At 33.8% G+C, this 19497-nt stretch overlaps 1 protein-coding gene and 1 long non-coding RNA gene across 3 annotated transcripts in view; both read right to left on the bottom strand.

The window, feature by feature from the left end:
* Positions 1 to 4415: 4415 nt before the first annotated feature.
* On the bottom strand, positions 4416 to 6298 carry LOC110092405. Its single transcript, XR_002302585.2, has 3 exons — positions 6071 to 6298; positions 5657 to 5903; positions 4416 to 4533 (listed from the first exon to the last, which is right to left on the bottom strand). It is a non-coding gene; the product is annotated as an uncharacterized LOC110092405 (long non-coding RNA).
* A 10416-nt stretch (positions 6299 to 16714) lies between these two features.
* LOC110092410 (alpha-mannosidase I MNS5) overlaps positions 16715 to 19497 on the bottom strand; it is a 49945-nt gene continuing 47162 nt past the window's right edge. The window contains exon 15 of one of the 2 annotated variants that reach the window (XM_020816938.2): positions 16715 to 17499. In XM_020816938.2, coding sequence (XP_020672597.1) covers positions 17275 to 17499 — 225 coding nt within the window. In that variant the 3' untranslated portion in view covers positions 16715 to 17274. The remainder of the gene's footprint in view (positions 17500 to 19497) is intronic. The other variant, XM_020816940.2, reaches the window with a different exon arrangement.

The raw sequence follows: 19497 nt of genomic DNA on the forward strand, positions 1-19497 counted from the left end.
CAAGGTGGAGATGGAGACGACGTGATGGTGGAGGTAGGGAGAGGATGAAGATGATGACTAGGAACAACAAGAAGGAACAAAAAAAACAAAAACAAAAGATAAAAGATAAAACAGCGAGCCTTGGACTCTTCCAAAAACTGACGGGCGCTACGTTGCCCTCCTCCAAGGGACTTCAAGCCACGAGCCCGGACCCATCCTGAGGCTGGTGGAAACTCCGACTTCCTCCGATAGGGATTCCACTAACGTTCTTCCCAAAGAACACAAGTGCAAAACACAAATTTTTTTTATTATAATTCCATCATACCTAATACAAGAGAAGGGGCCATAGGCCTCAAAAGAAATTAAAAGACACATTTGCCCCTTGGGCTTACATAAGACAAGAGGGTAAAAAGGAAAATTGCAAAATTAAATCAAAATACACTTAATAAACTAAAATAAAACAAAGTGATCTCAGTCGTCAATCTTCAGCTCCTCCTCGGATAGGCATTGACAGTTGGATGTCCGCATCAACTTGATTGTAGCAATAAGTAGACAAGTGTTTGTTAGGACGTCCCTCAAAGTAACACACCACAATTTAACCTAATCATGATTAAAATTAGACAAGGGTTTCAAAATGACATCAACTCAAAGAGAAGCATCATAACCTATGTTGCACCGATACACCTATTTATGAAGGCGTGCTGTATCCGATACACCGATACACGGATACGCCTCCGATACTCCACCGATACGTGTCGAGCGTCGCCGAGCCTAATTCGACACAATTCGACACCGATTTGAGTTTAATTTCATGAAATTAACTCGATCGGACCCAAATCGATCCAATTCGGGTTCGATTCGAACTCAATTTCAACCCAAATCAATCAATTTGGGCTGAATTTGGTTCTCAAATCAAAATTGAAGATCTAGGGTTGAGATCTCTTCTCAAATCCCACTCAATTTCACTTCAAGTGGCAGCCAAATCTACTCGAGTAGATTTTTCTCTCGTTTCTCACAATGAGGCTGTCAGATGGGACGGAACGAGGGCTTCGTTCGGCTCTGTGCTGGCGCCCCTAAGTGAACGAAATGAGTGGGGAGCCTCATTCAGCTCCCCGTTTTGTTTTTCCGCCCGAAACCAGAGAACGAGCGAGAGAGAGAGGCCGAGAGCGGAAGCCAGAAGCGGAACCCCTCTTCGCGCGTGCGGATCCTCCGGCCGACCCCGTCCAGGGCTTCGGCAAAGCCTCTTGGGGTTCGGTCTTCTCCCGTCTGCCGCATTTCTTGGAGCCGCTAGCCTCCAGGTTTGCTCCAACACCTCCCACTTCCTCCAGATTTGGGTTTGGCGTGACATTCTTGCTGTAGAACGCTTCTCCTCCTTCCTTCCTCAAGTCCGGCAAATTCGTGGTGGTCAAGAAAGCTGTTGGAGACTTCCAAACAGCAAAGGAGGGCTTCCAAATCTTCCAAACAACGATTTGGAGCCTTCGAAGCGTCCCGGACAGCAGCGGTGAGTTCCGGAGTGGCTTGGACAGCGACTTTAGAGCTTGGATTGGAGCTTGGAGCGACTTTGGAGCTTGGAACGGAGCTCGGACAGCAACTTGGACAAACCGGGTGTGGCTTGGACTTTTGATGCGGTAGGCTATTAGGACAAAAATAAGATTTCTACTCATTAAAGTATAATCAATCTAAAATTTGATTTAGGCTCCACGATTTTCTAACAAAAAGAAACTTGCATGGCTCCCTTCAAGGAGCCAAGTCTTCCAAATTTAAAACAATCATGCATGGCCAAATGTGTTGCATATAGAAAGTCCTCACTTAAGGATTAGATAACAAAAGTCTTTTTCTTTATGAGTCAGCATATGCATACCCACATACTTAGGCATCTTGGCCTTTTTTTTTATATAATTTCAAATATTATGCTTTGATTGCTTTCTTAATTTTTATGTATGATTTATAAATTATGATGTCATGTCCGCGTCGTACCCGTATCTTGTATTTTTAAGAATTGACGTGTCCCGTATCCGTATCGTGTCGTATCCGTGTCGCCATATCCATATCGGTGCAACATAGATCAGAACATAATTAATTTAAATAGTTAGCAAGGTTGATTATCCAAAACAATGACAAGATTTGTTATGGGGATTTTGGGGACTTTCACATGGGAAGGCAAAAGAATTGGTAGACACATTAATTAGCAATGCAATAAATATTGTTTATTTAAATGGAAAAGGAAAAGTCCAAGTAGTATTGAACAGGGAATTCATATTAATTGGACCAGTAATAGTTATGGATAGTGACTATAAAAAATAACATTTATAAGTGAATAATGTTAGTAGTAGGGTGATAGATATAAACTAATTATTGGTGAAATCATTATAAATGTCATTATTGATGATGATCCTTAAGTAACAGAAGATATTTTGAAAGCCCAGTCCTAGAAAGAGGTGGATGAACAATTGATGGAGATGACAGATGAGGTGCTGCGAGAGGGAAGATAAAGCGAAAAATAGGCATAAAAAGCACTCAATTGGCCCACACATAATTTCATTAATATGAATTCCCTGTTCAATAATTAGAATGCAATGCACAGATCCCCATTAATAGGAATAGGGTTACATAAGGTAAATTATGTGAAAATAAATCTAATCCTATTTGAAGTCAAATCTAATTATACCAAATCTTCAAATTCGGACCTAATAGTATTCAAAGAAAATAATTGAATCTAATGAAATAAATCAACTTAAAAACAATGAATATGAGAATAAAAAGGCCTAAAAATAGGTCTTGTTCAACCGTATAATACACCGGTTTGACTTCTTGTAATAAGCCAATGGGAAATTGAGCTTTTATAGGTTAATTTGGAATGAATGGTTTCTTATATTATATCAACACACCCAGGGTGCAAAGGAATCTACTATGGAGAACTAGCAGTCATATAGCCATTTAAGAGAAATTTATCATTTTTCATTAATGCATCATTTAAAAGAGGCATGTGTTAGGCCGGTTCTCACTGAACTGGCCCAACCGAGTGAGAACCAGCCCAACCGAGCCAAGGGAGGCCAGCTCTTGTTTACAAGAGGCGGACAAAACAGCCCCCTTTTGCTTTGCCACCCAAGCTAGTGCCACTAGACAGCCAATTAGCGAAGGACAGTGGGGCTAGATTTGGGAGGGAAATTTAATGTTTATTTTAAAATTTAATAAATTTAAATTAATTCATAAAGCTAAATATTTGATATTAAATTTATTAATTAATTAATTTAATTATATAATGAGATAAAAATAAACCAACTGCTTTTGTGAAAACAGACACCGATTAACCGTTCGTAGAGTCGATTCTTCGCGAAACCTATTTTAAGAATATACAGGACAGGGGAGTAAACCAGTTAAACCAACCAGTTCATTCCGATTTTTAAAACATTGCATTTTATACATAGATTGCAATGCAAATCACCAACCTATCATACACAAACACAACAAATCATAAGAGTATGTTGTGTCACAACATATGTCTAACATCATGCGCCCAATAAAACACCATTTTTTAAAATAACATAAAATATTACAAATTTTAAGATATAAAAAACTTAACACGTGTCCAACACTCAATAAATGAGTATTAAGCACTAAAAGCTCAAGAAAAACAAACTTCAGTATTTTTTAGGTCTCGTTTTCAGGCCTAAAACATTCCTCCTTACAATGAGGAAAAGGCAAAGCAACTTATGTACAACTCATTGGTGTTTTCTTTTCAATTTGTTTACGTGTATAAGATTTCCATCATGGAACTTTTTAATAGTGGTGATGGAAACATTTGTTGTATAAGATTTATCGATTGTAAAATAATAAGAACACCTATTGTTTGCCATATTTGATTATAAATATTTTATAAATGTGGAAGAGGTCATTTCTTAATTCTAGAATATAAATATATATATAAACTCATGTTTGTGTCTATATTTTCAATAATGTACCATTGTCCTTATCAAGTTCAAGACAATGTGTTAAGCATCATAGATCCTGACGCATAAGCAAATGTGAAAGCATGGATTAGAAGTGAAATAAGGATTGAACCCCACATATTTTGTTGATGATAGAGATAATAACAATGATTATATAAGAAAATCAAGGGTGAAAGCATCATGCCTATAATACAATATAGACTCATGACGTGTATAAAAGTAAAAAAAGACAACACTATTAAATCGTCAAGGCATTATAATAAATAATAATACTTTTTTTTATTTTTCTTTGAGCCAATATTTCAAATAAATATATAACTAAAAACTGAAGTCATATACAATGCATTATGATGAATTTAATTCTAAGCTATAATAGAGCTTAGAAATGATTTAATTTGACAAAATAAAGAAATACTAGGATGCTATGTATGCCAAATTGTCCAAAACTCATCAAAAATTAAAAATAAAAAGAAAAATTAAAAAAAAAATTCAAAAGGCTACATAAGGAACTAGTCAGAGTAAATACCATTTTTAAGAGAAAAAGGAAGTTGAAGATAGTCAAAAGCTTCAAGAATCAACTCTACTTTCTCCAGCAAAATTTCCTCTGCATAACAAATTTAGATTATGAGAGCTTGATATAACGTTAAACCATCACCTACTTCATATAATTGATTTCCATGTCAACTTCAATTATAAACATAGTAAACACAACAAATGACATTCCATTTTTACATAATTCAAGATTCTTAACAGCAATTACAAAATAACAGTTTATTTTTTATATAGCTGTGATCAGTTGAACTAAAATTAAACTAGGCGACATCTAGTTGAAAATTCATATGCGCATCGCTAGTGCACTCTAATAAACATTAAAGAACAGAATATACATTAGTGATTTATTTAAAAACTTTGTTAAAAGAAACAAAAGGGAAATATTCTTCACTCCATACAAGTTTAAAAAATTATATAATAGAATGCACGCAAGCAAGTGACCTATTCTAATATTGGTTAAAAGTACTTGTACGAAACAAAAAGTGAACATGTCTAAGAATAACCCACTTTATGTTACAGCAGAAGAAGATTCTAAATTATACTTTTCAATAAAGTTCATTATCAAATAACAGCAACAAGGATGTAAGACATCTCTGAAGCTTAAGGTTAAACAACGCATGGTGCAACAAGATATCAAAACAAGATAACGAACGCCAGGGAACATAACAAAACCATATAAAGCATCATGGTCGTAGAAGACTATCTCAATTTTTTCACCAAAAGTAATTGCATGTGCATATTGCAATATCATTATGTATTGACCTCACCAGAGACGTGAAAATTTTTTTGAATAAAGTGGAAATGAATCAGCTTCGAAAGATTGAACGATAAAAGAACTATTTTTGAACCACTAGCAAGAACAAGAAGTACAAATTTAGGAATGTAATAACTAGAGCAGCAGACATATTACACATCAAACGCCAAAGATGAACGAAACTAATCTCATTTGATAAACTCATACCAAGAGATTGATGAATTTAGATTAATATAATGATCAATACAAATCAACTTCAGAAAAAATAAGCACAACAAAATGTTAACTTGTTCACATAATATCGTAATTCCTAGTCACCACATAACTGGTTCATAGAATTAATAGTTTACTACAATAAAGAGATGGTAATTTATGTCTCAGACAAGTGAAGGAGATGCCACCAAAATATCGAATTACTTACCGTTCCATAAGCCAACCTTGAGCTGCTCCTTTTGGATTCCCTTCACATAGCGGCCAAGGTAGCCTGCAAGCACCTGGCTAACTACCCCTTCGAACATGGTGGGTTGATGACTTATCCTCCCAGAGATGAAGCCCGCCGCAGAAGCATCGGGTTTCCAAAAGCGAAAGGATGATAGAGAGTTGTCAAACTGAGGGCCTGTTTGGATGCAGGATTTAGGCCAGAATATAGGCAAGATTTGAGCTAAATCCTGCCAAACGCCAAAAAATACAAAGTTATATCTCACGGTAAGTATAATCACTACTTTACGGCGTTTTCACCATTTTGCCCTAAATCCCGGATTTCGTAAATCCGACTTTTTTGTGGATTTCATAAATCCGACCGAACAAGCGCGCGAAAGGGGAGAAATGTCGTTACCTCCGCGGCAAGCTCCCGGCGCGACTTCCGGTCCAACAGGAACAACGTCGGAGGAGGAGGAGGAGGAGGAGGAGCGGAGAAGCTTCGAATCTTTCGGAACTCTACTTCATGACAACGAATAAATGCAGAAGAGGAAAAGCAAACCCTCGACAGAAAATGGCTAGCAGCTCGTTCGAAGCTCTACTTCACGCGAATCGCCACGAAGAAAGCGAAGAGGGAAAGCCAACCGCATTAGATTAATTCTTCATTTCTTAATTAGGTATTAATTTAATTAGCTTAATTAATATAATTTAAAATATAAATATTTAATTAGGTTATTAGTAGTATAAATATTAATTAAATAATTAGTTAGTAATATAATATTTAATTGATTAATTAGATAATTATAAATATACTAAAATAATTTTTAAAAATTTAAAACGTGTACTCTTATTAATGACTTGATCGCCCAAAGTCACAATCCCCTCACTAGAATTCTGCTGATAATACCCTAATTATAGTATTCAAAATTATAATTTATCGATCTGAATTAAAAGTAAAATTAATAAGTAACTCATAATTAAAATACGTATGAATTAATCCCCTTAAATCTTGAATATCATTGTTAAACAACCTCACATAATTTGTTAAGATTTAATATATTTCTTGTCAAACAGTTTTTAGGATTTAACCCTCGCCTTAGACCTTAACCCATACACCTCGAGTTTTTAGATTCTAGGAGAAATATTATTTTAGATTTAAAACTTTAGGTAGGCATATTTTAAAAAAAAAAATTTGCATATGATATAAAACTAAGATTTTTTTTATATGCATATACATATTATTTTGCTAGATAACAAAATTGAATTACTATATAATATAATTAAGTTTTTATTTAATTTTTATGTATTATGTTGAATTCAAATTTGGAGCTGATAATGCATGGCTTTAATTACAAGCAATCGTATAGATAAGAACTAAAGAATTGAGAAGTATTAAAATGAGTATGGAGAGTGAGAAAGAGAGAAATAAAAGTTCAACATATGCAGAAGATCTGAAAATAACTAAAAGATTCAAAATTTGCATATTTACCCTTTTTTTAGTGCTTAAAAGGTTACAGTGAATGGTACATCGAAAAAAGTAAGAAAAAAAATACAATATTCAATATGAATAATAATAGAATGTATTGGACACAACGTGATTGGTAGGTGGCTCTGCCTCTCATGTGTCCCTTTGTTCCGTGGTAAGCCCCTTAAGCGGGTCTTTTACAAGCGAGTGTATTGAGCAAGTCCTCGATATAAAGTATACAACATGAGTACGTGTGAGTGAGTCCTCTGGATACAACAGTGAATCCCTAAAGAGAGTGTATAGATATCTAAGTGCGAGGCATGAGTGCCTTTCGGTGATTATGACCACAAGTCGAGGATTGACAAAGTCTAGAGAATCGAAATCACATACCCTTGAGATATGCACTTCCTGCAGTTTGATTTGAGGATATCATTGGTAGCCTGGATGATGATGAACCTTGGAAGATTACCTTCCACTAAAATAAGTGATTCCTGAGGGCTTGGACAAATTTATACTAATCCCCCTAGTGCGCATGCTTGGGATTACACCTTGATACAATCGGCTAAGATGAGTTACATTCACAACTAGTGATTTCCTTTAGTGGGTGACATGACTACTCTAGCCAAGCTCTTTATGTAAAAATTGTGATGCATAAGTGAAATATATATACGGGCGTGTTCTTTTGTTGAAAATTTGAGTTTGAAAAGTTGATTTTTTTTTTTTTTTGAAAGATTTAATTTTTAAAATTTTGGTCTCAAAATCTAACACATCATTATGAACGATATATCGCCCGAGTGGCAAAGATATCATTCCTTAACAGGTCTAGATGACAAACTGAAAGATTTATCATGGCTAAAATGGTTAAATTTAAGAAAGAACTACAACCCCAGAGGGCTAACATGAAGTTTTATCGAATTTCTGACTATGACAGTCTGTAAGAGATCATTAATTTCATATTAAGAATCTTGATAAGAAATGATACATCTTCCCAAAAGAAGAAAGTATCATTTACTAATCGATCGTCTAAATATGATGATAATGATCGTCGTCGATTTGATTTTTCCAAAGAAGATTATTTTAAATTTAAAAATCAATTTTTAAAAAGTATATGTGAGTTCTAAATCTCCTACAAGCGCAAGCCCTCATAGTTAATTACATCGTAGTACCTAAGTTATCTATGAATAATCTCGATTAAAATAACGACATAAATTCTATTTTGAGGATTTTCAATGAATGATATCGAAGGAGGTGAATTTAGAATCTTAACTAGGATTGGATCAAATTTGAGCATTTATTTTGAGGATAAAAGGACGAAGGGTAGGAAATACTTTGATATTCTGAAAAAAAAAAAAAAAATCAGAAGTGCCCAATATATTCTACATTTCAGGCTTTAAGTTTTAGATCAAGAAAAGCTTTAGTTTGAGCTGATCATTTTATTAGACATTTGGGATTGTATTCTCGAAGTTTGGGATCTTATGACTTTAAATCTGCCCCGAATCCTAAATATAAATTGGGTGTTGGACAACAGTGATCTAAACCTAACTAGTGCAATGCAAAACATTGACTTACCTTGACCAGGATTGGGAGCTAGCTAACCACCTAAACATTTTAAAATCTATGAGTCTGATCTTTTAATGAAAGACTGGTAAAACGTTAATTAAATTTTAATGATTTTTAAAAGAAATTAAACCACTAGTTTAACCAAAAGTTTTCTCAAATATCAAATGCTTGAGATATAATTTAACATAGGGGCTAGCTCCTATGGGGCATCCGTACCCTATAATAGAATAAACAATATTAAACCAAATATTGAATGAGAGGAAAATCTCTGTTAAAATTTAAAATTTAATTTTGTTGATGATTTCATAGATAAATGGCATTTTTGACCTTTGGGACAATATATCATTTTCTTTGTCACGCTTGATTACAAAATATGCAATCCATTTAGAGTGACAAAATTTCTCCAACACTACTATCTTTCCCTTACTTTAACCCACCTCAAAGGAGTTATGCATTTCTTGCTCTATAAAGCTTCATGTGGAGCCATTTTGATGTTGGATTAGCGACTATTATTATAAGCAAATTTAATCAAAGAAATACGATCTTCTCAACTATCACAAAAAAAAAAACTAAAATACACAATCTTAATATATATTTAAGCACTTGAATAACCCTTTATGATTTGTTATCTACTTATGAATGAAATGTCATTCTAAAATTCATTTTAGTACCCAAAGCCTCATGAATACCTTCCATAATCTTGATGTAAATTGACCATCTCTACATAATAGAAAAACTCTAGGAATGCTATGCAAACTGATAATTTCCTTCACAAATAATTTTGTTAAACTATATGATGAATTAATCTAACTTAATTACATTTGAAATTATTGAGATAATTGAAAAGGTTGAACTTCTGAAAATGCCTACCTTCAAAAATACAAATTTTTTTAACTTTGAACTCAACTCTTTTATGTTTGGGTTTGTAATACTTTCATTGATAGTCTTGTGATGCCTTCAATCTATCTCTTAATCAATCTTTTTTTCTCAATGGCTTGTTCTATCAATTTTGGACCCAATAATTGTCTTACCCAAACTTTAACCCAGCCTAGAGGAGTTAAGTATTTCCTATCATACAAGGCTTCATATGGAGTTATTATGATGTTGGATTGGTGACTATTATTATAAGCAAATTTAATCAAAGGAAATTGATCTTCTCAACTACCATAAAAATTTAAAACACATAATCGTAACATATCTTATAGCACTTAAATAACTCTTTATGATTGATTATCTGTTTATAGATGACATGTCATACTAAAATTCAATCTATTACCCAAAGCCTCATAAATACCTTTTCATAGCGCTGATGTAAATTGACCATCTCTACATAATAGAAAAACTTAGGAATGTTATATAATTTTATAATTTCCTTCACAAATAATTTTGTTTAATTATCTAATGAATCAGTCCAACTAATAGTCAAGAAGTGCATTAAAGTTGTTAACCTATCAATCACCACTTAGATATAATTATGCCCTATCCTAGACCTGCGAAAGCCTTTAACAAAATTTTTAGCTATATCCTCCCACTTCCACTCTCGTATAAGCAAAAATTGAAACATTCCAATAGGCTTTTGATGTTTAGCTTTTACTATTTAACATAGCTTACATTTAGCCACAAAATTAGCCAAATATTATTTAAGACTGGCCACCAAAATAGTGATTTCAAGTCTTTATATTATTTGTACTACCATAGTGAATTGAATAGCCTGAAAATTAGCTTTTGTGATAGCTAATGTGTAACACCAGTGAAACTTGTGTACGATTGCACATGTTCTACTCGACCTGATACTGAAAACCCGCTAAATTTTTATGATTGAACCCCTTTGCATGTGTTTAGGAATGTTCTGTTGCATATGAGTGTCTAAATCTAGTCTAAAGGGGGTCCTATACGTTTCTGTGCATGTTTGGATAATCTAAAAATTTTTCATTCGGGTGCCGCAATGTTGGGTTTGGCAGTGCTGTTGCTTTAAGCTCTCTATTCTTTTGGCCAAAATAAAAAGGGTGCTATGGCATCGTGTTCCTATAAAGGGAGCACTACGGTGCACAACTTCGGGCTACATGATGCCAAACTCAAATGTTATATTAAAATATTCTTTTTCATCATTTTACATACAAGAAAACACCTCATTTCTAGCTGAAATAAATTCATCACAAATTCTAACGGATTTTCCAGCAGATTAGTGACAGAAAATTTTTGGCGAATTTTCCAACTGATTTCTGACGAATTTTTTGTCCAGCTTTCCCAAGGAATTTCCGATGAAAATTAAATTTTTCTAAAAAATGACTATAATAAATATTTTATAATTATTTATTTTTTAAAATTAAGTTATATAATTTAATATCTTATTGTCAAATTAAATTATTAAAAATAAATATTTTAAAATTAAATTATTTAAATTAAATATTTTAAATTAAATTAATTAATTTAATAATTCATTGTTAAATTAAATTAATATAAATAAAATTAATTAAATTATATAAATAATTCATTATTAAATTAAATTAATTAAGTTAATAATTTTTTGTTAAATTAAATTTATTAATTCAATAATTACTTTTTATGTTTTATAAGTTATAATTTAAATTTAAAAAAAGCTTATGAAGGATTTTACTTTTGTGGCATGATGGTTAGGGGCATAAACACATGATGGGCAGGTTTTGAATCATGCCTATGGCGAGTAGCGGTGTAGTGGGCGAGTTGCATAGGCAGGTAGGCTGAGGACTAGCCAGTGTGTACGAGCAGGCTAGAGCACTCAGTTTATGGTGGGGCGCACGGGTTGGGTCGGGGCCACAGGTTGGGCAGCGGTTACTTAAATTTTTTTCTTAATTTTTCGCTGAGAATTGCCGGAAACATTTTACGTCGGAAAGACTTTTTCGACGCATGCTTTACCGTCAAAAAAAAAAAAATCTCTCGAAGACCCGTTGGAAATACTAATTTTTAACAAATTTGGCTATTTTTTCCCCTGAAATGACCACCCAAAAATAATGTTTTTCCTATAGTGTTAAGCCATTTTTTCTCATTTAAAAAAAAACAATGAGAGAGAGAGAGAGAGAGAGAGAGAGAGAGAGAGAGAGAGAGAGAGAGAAGATTGTAGTGAGAGAAAGTTAATTAGAATTTGGACAACTCTAGTTCAATTTTTACTATCAACCCTAATTTGAAAGTTGTTCGACTCAAGTTAGGTTATATTCTGTCTAACTCTTGTTTAAAAAATATGAGAATTTTGGATTTTTTTAATTTAATTTATATTTTTGTTAAGAAAAAAATGAGATAAATTTGTACCTGTAAAAACTTACACCGTGTAACTTTATGTATATTATTTATTTATAGATATGACAGTTCCCGACATTTAGGTATTTTTTCTGAAAACTTTTCAGTGGGTAGTTTAAAAAATATGCTATTTTATTTATTCTGAAAATAATCCCAATCCAAAAAAATAATAATGTTATGGTACAATTTATGTTTGAAAATAGTATTCTGAACAATCTCTCTTAATTTAGTGATATTCTAAAATTATGAAAACTCTACTTAGTAGATAGTTATGTTGCCTACATTTAAAGAATTCTATGAAATTCTAAAACTAGATTATTTACATTTCTTTCGCTATAATGCAATAATGTATATAATTATCTTTTTGAAATGTGTGACTCTAAGGATATCTAATGTGTGGTGGATGTTATGTTCTTGAAGTTTCATTTTGGTGCTTAATACATAGTCATAAGAGCCTGAATTTTTGAATATCTGATATGTGTTGGAATTGAGAGTTATAAATGCATATTTTCTGATATGCGAGCATGGGAGTCATAAGGGTCTATTTATGATGGGAGGTATAATGGCCTAACATAAATTTTTTATTTTCTGCTATGATATATGAAATACTTATTTATTTATTTATACTATTTAGTCTACTTCATTTCAGATATCTGTGGTTAATATTATGCTCAGTCCAATATATTTCTTAGGAACTTCGTTTACCTTCAAGTTAAATGCTGAATAGATGAATTATTAGAAATTTATAATGATAGGTGTGACTTATTGAGCTATATTTTTTCACATATGTTATGTCTTCTCTTTAGGTCGAGGGAAAAGAAAAGAGCCATTTAAGTAACTAAGCATTTAGGATTTGATTTATCTGAATTTGTATAAGTATTTTCATGATTTTTGTATAGTCATTGCTATTTATTTTATTTCTTTGTTTGGGGTCTATGTAATTATATACTGTATTGTAAATATTGTATATATAAATAAACGAAATGAAAGGAAACATGTGGATGAGTTTAAATTTATTTTGTTCAATGAAGTTAATTAGAAGCTATGTGGTATGTATACATTAATAGAAGAATTCTGATTAGTTTTTCTTAGAACTTAGATTTTGGACTAGTCTGTCCTAATTCAACGCGGTATAATCTGTTTGTCTGTGGGTCATATTGAATTGGGTTGTGGCAGTCTCTTCTTAGTACTAGAGCATAGGTTTTGGGAAAACTAATTGTAAAACAGAGCTGTAGAAAGTGATTTATAGTCGAGTAAGATGGTTTTGGGTAATATTTGAGTATTCATTTTTGCTTATTTTCATATGCATGTCTGCTCAGTTGTGTGTTCAGTATGACTTTTTGATTGATTTGATAGACCTAGATAGGACGATGAGCAGAGTGCTAGTTAGGCAGAACCAGTGCAAAGTACTACCTCTGTTTTTAGTTATAATTATTTTCATAGTTTGTCAGCTTGGTAGACCAACTGATGGGCAATGTTAAGAGAAGGATTTTCTCTCTCCGAAAGATGATGTTGACAGGCATTTATAAATGTTACTAGTTAATACTCAAAAATTGAATATTTATAATCATGGACTAAATCCTCTTGGCATTTTGAAGAGTGCAAATCATAGACCTCTAATATACCCCTAATTACTTTATTGCCTAAGCCCTAAGGGATTCATGCTTCTTTTATTGAATGTTGAGGAGCAATTGACAACTTTTCTTTAGCTCCTAAAAGCTTGAGAGTTGAGCAACAAGTTTCGCTTTAAGCTTTTGAAACAACTAACTTCATGTTGGGGTCTAAATAACCAAAAGAACATTATATCCATTAGAGCAGTTAGTAAAAATAATACTTGATCACACATAATGCTAGATCCAAGGTCATCGTCATTATGATGATCCATAAGTCAATTGTGTGGTGATAAGGATTTAGATGAGGAATATTGAATTTTATTATCACTAATTCCTCCATTATCTCTGGCACAAAGGCAAATTCTTATGCTAATGCCCTCATTTACTCTATTTGCATTAATGTCCCAACCCTGAGTGTGTTGAAGTGAACTGCATAACCCTCACATCAAAGGGTGATTTTCTCTCCTTTCAAAGAAATCTAATTGGAGGGTGGATCTACATCGAAGTCCTACATGGGGGGGGTCCTAGTTGGGTACCCATGCTTTACTCGGATGGGCTTCGCCCACCCACACCCACACATGGTGACTTTCGGAATGCCATACCCACCTATACCCACCCACTTTTCATGCTTTTTGAACGCAGTCTGCCACGAATTGATGGCTTTGAGGCTTGTTGCCCTTTGCTCTGATTGCAAACTTTCAAGATGCAAATCAGAATTTACTGTAGTTGCAGCATGATTAAGTGTTGCACACTATGTAGTGAGGATTGCAGTAATATAAGATATACGGTGATTAGCAATGTAAATCGATTTATCCCCCGATGTTGAGTACCCACCCACAAGGCCATGGACATACCCATACCCACTCATACCCAATGTACATGGGTGGGTGTGAGTATGGGTACCCAATGCAGGCCTCTGATATACATAAAATCCCTATAGTTTGAGACATGGATGATGGGTAGCGATCTTGGCTTGCAAAGTACACTTCAATTAAGGTTTCGTTTGGGACTGTTTTTTACTGCTTCTTAAAACAGTTTTTTAGTACAAAAAATAAATTTTTTGTTGTAAAAAATTTATTTTAAGAAGCAGTAAACAAGCTGTCCCAAACAAAGCCTAAATAGGCCATGACGACTTATATCATCTCAAATTGCCTGAAGGTACATAGGCGATTAATCTACACTGATTCTTTTTTATATATAAATTATATATTAATGAGAACATCAAACATAAATATATAAATAGTAAACATTAATGTATTAAATAGTTAATGGCTTTGTAAGATACTTTCAATAGGGTTGATTAAGAATCTTCCCATACTAAATTTAAGGGATTGTGGATTTTGTATAAGGTAGTAGGGTAAGTTGTGCGAAAAAGAATATAAGAACAATCCACTCAAGAAGGAAATTTTTTCCACAAAAGGTTACATAAGCAACACTAGCTTTTGGCAGGTAGGTTGCGATTCTCTTATTAGTGGCTAAGGTTTCATAAGGTTTTCAGAAACTCATTCATAGGACAGTGCATTATATATTTATAGGAGATTTAGGCTTTCGTTTGGGATGATTTTTTTATTGCTTCTTAAAACTATTTTTTAATTTAAAAAAAGTTGCTTTAAGAAGCAATAAAAAAATCAGTCGCAACGTAAAGCTATTTTTTTAGTTATTACTATGGAATCAAGCCAGATCAAGCACATTGCTTATGGTATAAGATGGGCTTAAGACTAACCTTTACTATAGAGTTAGAGGAGGTGTGCCTTACAGGTTTGCACCTTCCACCTCCATGGGATTTTGACAAGTCTTCTGCTTAGAAATTCAATACTGCTCACTAACCTGTGATTAGGGGTGTCAATTCAGGTCAACGGGTCGGGTTCAGATAAAACCTGGAGCTGACCACCCGGAGCTGACCCGACACTATTCGGATCAACCTGAACGGGCCAGGTTCTCGGGCCCGAACTTGACCCGACTCAGGTCCGGGTCGACCCTACACAAATGACCCAGGGTTGACCCAAAATTGCTAGTTTTCGGATAAAAAATTGGGTCAATCTTCGATTTTCGGGTCAAAAAGGGTCAATCTCGGATTTTCGGGTTAAATACGAGTTTTCATGTCAATTTCGGGTTGCTGGGTCAACCCAAACTTGACCCAATTTTTACAACGGGTTGATTTGTTGAACCCCACACCGACCCATTTCAGGTCCGGGTTGACCATAACCCGGATTTTTCCGGCTCGGGTTCGGATCGTGTTTCGGGTCGTGTCAAAAATTGACACCCCTGCTTGTGATATACAGAAGCTGTTAACAGGCTATCACCATACAATAGATGTTTTATTGCCGAAAAGGCTACCAAGACTGCTCATGTGGTCATACCTTGTTTGCTCCCATATCCTGCTGCTGAACTCTTCCACTGCTTCCTAAACTCTGGGCTTGAGTTTTTAGCTCTTTAAGAATAATCAGTAAAGGCAAACAACATAAACTCTTTTTATCTTTTTTACCTTTTTGAGGGAGGGGATTTCTATACTGTCTTCAACGAATTCTCTTCCGGTTAGTAACCTTTCGCCTCTTTCCCTCTTGTCAGCCAAAAATTGGGTGAATGATCTGCTCTCGTCTTTGAAGCCCTCTCTTCTCTAGCCACCGACCCCGAAATGCACAAACAATGGGAGCAGTTTTCAAAGCTTAATCCCATGAACTTGCTCAGTGGCATCCAATCCTCAAGCGAAGGGCCCCAATCCCTTCTGTTCTAGGCGTGATAAGAGTTGATTTGAACCTGAGTTTTGATCTCAAGGTTCAATGAATCCCCTAGTAAGAGGAAATGAAAGGGGAACTAATCCTGTAGTCCACACTTGCAAATTTTTATTTTGATTTGTGAATGCCGTTTGAAATTTGAATTTGAACAACAAATGAAATATCAACTTGTCAGATAAAAACAAATAAAAATATATATACTTAAATAGAAGAACAAGTAAAACATAAAAAAATGTTCAGATAATAGCTAGTTTAAACTTGATTCCAGACACAGAAAGCCATGTTGGCCCAAATCCAAATGCCTAAACCTTGAAAACACTGAAGCAAATATTTTCAGAATGTCAACATAAATCTGCAATCAGATAACACGTCGCAATAAGTAAATGCATAAATGAAGTTATATGAAACCAATTACATGATACAACTACATATGAAATCATCACGAAGGATAATCAACCAAGTACAAATAATATTTAAGGAAAAAATTTTTTTAGTATCCCTCATTTGTTTGTTGACAAAGGTAGGAGCCCCCAAGCACCCAAATTACAAAATGCAATTATTGTTTCACACCCGAAAGTATTTAAAGCCAGAATGATATTTAGGCTTTATTTGTGACAGCGACTTTCTAGTATAAAAATTTTAATTTTTTACTAGAAAATTGCTTTAAGAAGCAATAAAAAAGCCGTCTCAAACGAAACCTTATAGATAAATGGTTACAATAATCAGTAACAACTGAACGTACGTATAGGTTTATGGCTACTGCCGCACTAAACTGGGAGCATCGATGCTGTTTATTATACCCTCTGACACTGAATGACAAGAATCTAATCCATTCCCTATAAAGCCTTGCAAAAAGTTACGAGACTTCTGTTTTGTTTCTCTAATGTACAGTGAGTTGGCTAAATAGCATCTTATGATTTCATTTTATTCCTGATGGGAAAGAACTATCCTTTGTTTATCGTCTGCAGTAATAAGATTAATCTATGAACACCCAAAGTCCACAATAGCCTGCAATACTGCACGTTCTTTGTCTACAAGTTGTTGAATCAATACCACATTCACCATCAGTTCTACACCTATGATCAACATGATTATCAGGAATATGGCAAGCACTCTCAACCCCACGACCACTATTTTCAGGGACAGTCACTGGACAAACTTGCAACGACATAGAACTAACGTGAAGCACATCATCTTCATTCTGCAAGAAGATTAACAAACTCAATCTTGCTTTCTGTAAAGGCGGAAGGATGATGCATCAATGATAATACACTGGAAAGGGGAAAAAAAAAGTTGACAGTATTTTTGTAAAAATATTTTATCTGAACATGCTAATTATATAGAAATTTGATGCAGGATAATTTCACGAATCTAAAGCAGAAAGAACCAGGGAAATATTAGAAAAATATAAACGTTAAGAGGAACACAAAAAGATAGGAGGGAGAATCCCTTGGTTCAATATCCAAGATCTACATCAAACTGAAGATCCGATTTATATATGTCATTGTCACTTGTTATGAAAGGCAAGAAAATAGTAAAATAATACAACAACAATAATAACATCAAGCCTTTGTCCCATTACGTGGGATCGGCTACATGAATCCTTTTTAGTCATTGTGTCATGTTAAAAGTCAAATTCTCATTTAAATCTAATAAAGAAATATCATTTCTAATATTTTCTAACCAAGTCTTTTTAGGTCTACCTCTACCTTTCTTAACATAAGTCAAATCTAATACCTCAACTTTCCTAATCGGGTCATCGGAAGGCCTCCATTTAATGTGATCAAACCATCTAAGGCAACTCTCTCTAATCTTATCTTTCACTGGATCTACTCCAACCTTTTCACATATATGCTCATTTCGTATCCTATCTCTAAGGGTAAAGCCATTCATCCACCTAAGCATCCTCATCTCTGCAACACTTAACTTAGAATTATGCTTCTCTTATAGTAAAATAATAATGTTAAAAAATAAATCCGAAACATAGAACAACTTGCAGATTTTAGCATAAAGTTTAAGATCCCCATGATGCATCTGTCATCATAGCAAGCATATCAAATATAAGGTCACACTTCTTTATTATATATAAGAACATTATATTCACTTAAGTACTCATTTGGTAGCAAAGGCTAACAAAATTCAAGCCTATAATCGTACATGGTTTGCCGTGTTCATGCTCGCCCTCAAGAATCTATCTTCCCCAGATAAATTTTGAAATCTCCAAAATTACGCTCTATTTTAATTCATTTTCAGAATTAATTATTCACTACAAAAAAATGAATTAAAAAAGTCTGGTAAACAAAAAGAAAGATACGAAGAGGAAAAAAATATTATTTCCAAGAAATCAAATAGAAAGTACACAAATCAAAAGAAGAGGAAAAGTGTTGTTTCCCAGAAACCATCAGATTATTCCGCATTAAGTAGCCATCAATGTATCAAAATATTTGAATGTGAGGCAAATTTTTCGTAACGGTTAAACTCACATCTTATAAAAGAGTAATACTCCTGGATATTGTGAAAGCATCTGAATCAGAGAACACACTTAACAAAAGCTATAGCCATTTACAACATTCCTCAATAGAGTGGGAAGATTAACTTATGACTCTCGTAAGGATAGCAAGTTTGCTAGAGCATATGATTCTTAGCAACTTTGCATATTAGTTTTCAATCTGCTACGGAATCAAAGATTAAAGTTTTGAAAACTGATATGGAATCAGATATTTAACAAAAAAGTCGTGCTGCATGGTATACAAAAATTGGAGACGAAGACAGCCATCGTCAAAGAGCATAGATGGGAAAAAGCAAGGGCTTTATGGCTTGCCATTCAAAGGTTGATGAACTTCAACTTTAACTTAAACATTTTTCAGATTTTAAGGAGACATCAGGTCATAGTCAAGAATTGTTAAAGACATTTTTATTCCTTGAAAGCAAAAAACTGTCCAGCTTTATTTCCTTGCAAGAGGGGATTCAAAATTTAAATATGAAGAAGGTTAAAATAGCTCAAAATATTTCCCCATCCATGTAAGAGGGAGTACTTGGCCTAGTATTTGTTCAAAATAGTTCCGATTTGGCCGAACTAACTGGTTCAATAAATATTTTTTTTATTTAAATAAAATTTTATTATATAAATTAATTACCCCTCCCGATCACGAGAGAGAACTTTCGATTAAGGCTAGTCGTCAATCAGATACGTATAATA

The sequence above is a fragment of the Dendrobium catenatum genome, unplaced genomic scaffold (genome assembly GCF_001605985.2).
Source record: "Dendrobium catenatum unplaced genomic scaffold, ASM160598v2 fragScaff_scaffold_72, whole genome shotgun sequence".
NCBI lineage: Eukaryota > Viridiplantae > Streptophyta > Magnoliopsida > Asparagales > Orchidaceae > Dendrobium > Dendrobium catenatum.